At 53.3% G+C, this 4,593-nt stretch overlaps 2 protein-coding genes across 2 annotated transcripts in view; one reads left to right on the forward strand and one right to left on the reverse strand.

The window, feature by feature from the left end:
- The window catches only part of fastk (Fas-activated serine/threonine kinase), an 8,193-nt gene extending 3,652 nt beyond the window's left edge, over nucleotides 1-4,541 (reverse strand). Inside the window, exons 1-6 of the mRNA XM_017403733.3 lie at nucleotides 4,385-4,541; nucleotides 1,327-2,086; nucleotides 926-1,253; nucleotides 644-831; nucleotides 419-567; nucleotides 121-337 (exon numbers count right to left, since the gene is read on the reverse strand). Coding sequence (XP_017259222.1) covers nucleotides 121-337; nucleotides 419-567; nucleotides 644-831; nucleotides 926-1,253; nucleotides 1,327-2,056 — 1,612 coding nt within the window. The 5' untranslated portion in view covers nucleotides 2,057-2,086; nucleotides 4,385-4,541. The remainder of the gene's footprint in view (nucleotides 1-120; nucleotides 338-418; nucleotides 568-643; nucleotides 832-925; nucleotides 1,254-1,326; nucleotides 2,087-4,384) is intronic.
- Nucleotides 3,553-4,593, forward strand: part of LOC108228988 (AFG3-like protein 2) — a 7,124-nt gene continuing 6,083 nt past the window's right edge. The window contains exon 1 of the mRNA XM_037974416.1: nucleotides 3,553-3,580. Coding sequence (XP_037830344.1) covers nucleotides 3,553-3,580 — 28 coding nt within the window. The remainder of the gene's footprint in view (nucleotides 3,581-4,593) is intronic.

Here is a 4,593-nt window from a genome sequence, read left to right on the forward strand (position 1 = left end):
CCTGCCTCTCTCCCTCCCTGCCTCCCTCTCTCTCCCTCCCTCCCTGCCTCCCTCCCTGCCTCCCTCCCTGCCTCCCTCCCTCCCTGCCTCCCTCCCTCGGGGTAGTTGGAGGACACTGACTGGTCACGTTGCTGATGAAGGCTGAGGAGAAGACCCGGTGCAGCACCATCCTGGGGAAATGACCCAGCTGGAACAGAGACATCAGGATGTTGACGGTGGCGAGAGGCGAGCTGAGCGCCTTCAGCTCCACGACCTCCTCGAGCCGAGAGAAGAACTGCTGCTCGTTAGACGGACGGTAACTCATCCTACTGAACGGGAACACCAGCTTCTGGATCACCTGAGGACACAGAACCAAACACACCTGCAGCGTCTGACCACAAGCCCCGCCCACACGCCCCACCAACACGCCTGCTCTTACCTTGCTGTCTAGGTACTCTGCCTTCTTCACCAGGAAGTCTGCAATGGTGTCCAGCAGCCGTGTCTCTCTGAGCCGATGGCGGGCGATGTATTTGGCGATCAGAGCCATGGTGTACGGTGTGATGCTGTCCGCCTTCTTCGGTAACTCCTCTGATTGACGGGGAAGGCAGCAGGTGTCAGGTTACCCAGACAGATGTGGAGGACCCGCTTCACAGGTGAAGCTTACCTGCCAGGCTGCTGATGAATCTCTCCTGTCTGTTCTGGTAGAACAGGTGAGAACTGAAGATCAGTTCCAGACTCTTGTTGCTCGCCTCACGAGCGCACGCCGACAGCATCTCATCCAGCAGCGCCATCTCCTGGTCACGAACACCGCTGACACTCGCCAGAGTGTGTTTGACGAGCCGCAAGATCTTCCTGAGGATAGAACCAAAACTGTCAGTCCTCACTGCCTCTGGATGTTGGAGGTCTGGAGACCTCTGGAGCTCTCAAGACCACCTGGATGTCTTACCTGTTGGCCAGCAGCTGTTCTGGGTTTGCAGGTGTGCTGGCACTACTGTGGGCTGCCGGTCCTTCTGAAGCGGACTTTGGTGGCTGCAGCGAGTGCCACTTGAGTCTGTAGTAGGACAGAAGAAGGAACAGAGTCTGAGGGTGGCGCTCTCGCTCAAGGTTCTTCTCTAGGCCGGCAAGGCAGGCTTCGGTCAGCGGGTGCTGGCTGCCTGGGTGGAGCTTCATGCTGGAGCTGAACACCATGGACACATCCTTCTGGTTGAACTGGTTCAGTCTGGACTGGGACTCTGCCTCCAGCACCTGGACCACCTGCGAGTCGCTAGGGAGGCCTGAGGACAGATTATTTGGACATGAGTGATATCAGAGATTGGGACGGAGCCTGTGAGCAGCGTGCAGACTCACCGAGTGCAGCCACGGCGTACAGGCAGTTTACAATGCTGAAGTTGTCAAACTTGGTGCAGTCGTTGACGATAGCATCGCAGAGCGTCTGGAAGTCCGGATGCTCCAGGATCTGCCGCCTGTCCCCCGCTGTGGCTGTGCCTCCAGTGGCATTGACGTCAACGCCGTCCCTGGCGATGCGCAAGGGCGTGGCCTGCAGCAGTTGTCCGATCTTTTGCAGAGCCACGGGGTAGTGGTTGTGGGAGACCTTGGCGGGATTCTGGGTGACCCAGCGCAGTACCTCGTCGGGGCGCCGCGAGCGCTCGATCAAACGCTTCATGGTGAAGAACGTGTCATAGCTCATCTTCTCATGGATGAAGTTCCACGTCTTCTTCCTGCTGCCAGCTGGGGCTCCGCCTCCTCCGTAGGTGTGGATGGGGGTGTGGTAATGTGGGGGGAGAGGGGGAGGGGCCAGGTGATGGGGCGGCGGGTGGTAGTGATGGAAATGCGCTCCTCGATGGGCATCGGGTCGACCCTGGTACAGCTGGTAGGAGGGCGGAGGCGGCGGCACCGGGTGAGGATGATGTGGGAGGTGGGAAGGAGGAGCCTCAAGCACTGCTAGCCCTACCCTCCGCCCCGGTTTGACCCCACCTCCCCCTCCTCCTCCAGCCCCTGTAGCGCTGTAGAGGCGGGTGGTGTACATGACGATGCGAGCTCGGCTCAGGAGGCTCCGCCCAGTGGACAAACACTGCATAGTCTGTCCGCAAGAAGCAGCTCAGGTCTCCTGCAACATTACATAATATCCAGGCGGTTAGCATCCCATAATAGTCAGTAGTAGGGCCAATTTGCGTTAGCAGACTCAGTTTAGACTGGACTGTAGCTGTGGCTGTTAGAGACTAGCCAGAGACCCGTCAGACCGTCTCAGTCTAACTGCAGCGTTTCACCGTCTCTTGTATTATTCTGTCCATGGATTCTAAAACTGTATTGTAAGACGGGATCATCATTTTGTTACCCAGATTGTACTTGTCTTGTCCCTAAGTGTGTGGTGGTGGGGGGTAAACATGTTTTCCATTTATCTGATGAGACAGGAGGCTTGGCTCCAGGGATAGTTTGACCGGGGTGGGACACCTGTCCAACGTTATCACAAGTTTGAAAAGAGAGGAAACCTCCTGAAGGGAAGCTCTGCATCACAGCTGAACGATTATTACAAGAAAATATCAACATGAGGCAAATCCCAAAACTTTAATTATCAATCAAACATCTGGCAGGAAATCCAGGACCAGCTGATGTTTGTGGCAAAAACTAAAGTTTTTCACATTTTATGTGTACAGTGAAAAACATGCTGGTGGAGTGTGTCCCAAACTACAGATATCTAGACGTACAGCAGGACAAGCAGCTGGACTGGTCCTGCAGCATGGACACAGCGGAGAAGACAGGACAGAGCAGGCTGTAGTTTCAGCCACTTCCTGTCCTGGAGGGGTTAGGGTTCAGGACTGAACGTTTCTACAACCAGCAATGAAATAAATGTACCCCCCACTTTGGTTCTGTGTATTTTTAGAATTAGTTATATTATTTTATTGTTTAGGTATTAATATTTATCTTATATTGCTGTTGTCCGTGTGACACTATACTGCCAAAAGTATTCGCTCACCTCCCTTCATATCAACCTGAGTTCATCCCATTCTGAATCCACAGGGTTTAATCTGATGTTGGCCCACTCTGCTTGTAGAACAGCTTCAGATCTTCTGGGACGGTTTCGGAGAGTTTTGGCAATTTTGGATCATTCTTCCAGAAACTCATATGTGAGATCAGACCCTGATGTTGGACAGAAGGCCTAACTCTCATTCATCCCTAAGGTGTTCTGTTGGGTTCTGGTCAGGGTTCTGTGCAGGCCGGTCAAGTTCCTCCACATCCATGTCTTTATGGACCTTGCTTTGTGCTCTGGTGCTCAGCCATGTTGGAACAGGAAGGGGCCGTCCCCAAACTGTTAAACTGAGGCATTAAGAGTTCCTTTCACTGGAACGATGTGGCCGAGCCAAACCCCTAAAAAACAACCCCACACCATGATCCTCCCTCCACCATACTTTACACTTGGCTCAATGCAGTCAGACAAGCAGCTGTTGCCATGGAAACCCAAACCATGAAGCTCTGTCCTCTCTGTTCCTGAGCTGATCTGAAGGCCACAGGAAGTCTGAACGTTGGTGACCTCTGTGCTCCTCAGCATCCTCTGAGCCCACTCTGTGGTTTTACATGGCCGAGTTGCTGTCTTACTGCGCAGGTGGCGTCCTATCACTGCACCACGCTGGAATTCACTGAGCTCCTGAGAGCGACCCATTCTTTCACAGATGGTTGTAGAAGCAGTCTGCATGCCCTGGTGCTGCATTTTATTCATCTGTAGCCATAGGTGGGATTGGAACACCTGAACTTAATGATATGAATGAGTGAATACTTTTGACAATAAAGTGTAACTGTTGCTGTGTAATTTCCTGCAAAGGATCAAAAAAGTATCCATCAACATCATCATTATGAAGTTAAATTTTATTTTTAATCACACACTAAGTACTCTTCAGAGAAACTAGAACATTTTCTTGCCGGCAGAACCCAGCATTTCGTTTTTTACCTTCAGGATCAGCTTCCTGACAGGTAAAAACCTCCATTCTGTACAGGCCGCGAGTCCTTCCTGATGACGTCACCCAGGTGAAACATAGACACTTGTCCATCCGAACCACAGGACAGCGTCCTCTGAACTATAACTCCAGTAATTCGACGGAGCCGCTCGGTGACCTCGCAGCCCAATACCTGTCAGGTGACCTCTGAGCCACATGCTATCGTTAGCGCTGCTCGGCCGTCTCCGAAACAGCATGACGTCATTGGAAAATGACGTATCCTGGTGTCGTCAGAGGGTCTTAGCTGAGCTGCTGTTAGCTGTCAGAGAGAAACACCGGAGCTAACTAATGCTAACCGAAGCTACAGCTCCTGCAGCTATCTGCGCTAGCCTGCTAGCTCAGTTACCAACCAGCTTAACTCGGGTTAACCACGCGCTGTCTGCGTGCCACGCGCCTGACACTGAAGGAAAAGTTACCTCATAGTTCAGTACCGGCAGCGGCTCCACTCTGCGAAACACCTGAGGCCGCTGAGAGTCCGAGTTCACCGGGGAAACAGTGACCGGTCAGCCGCTTCATTCCTCCACACAGTCCGCAGACTCCATCCTGCTCGAGCCGGTGTTCGAGCCGCAGGAGGGGCGACAGCGACCCCCAGCGGCTCCGAGCAGAACTGCGCCTGTCTGTCTGT

The sequence above is a fragment of the Kryptolebias marmoratus genome, unplaced genomic scaffold (assembly GCF_001649575.2).
Source record: "Kryptolebias marmoratus isolate JLee-2015 unplaced genomic scaffold, ASM164957v2 Scaffold41, whole genome shotgun sequence".
NCBI classification, from domain to species: Eukaryota; Metazoa; Chordata; class Actinopteri; order Cyprinodontiformes; family Rivulidae; genus Kryptolebias; species Kryptolebias marmoratus.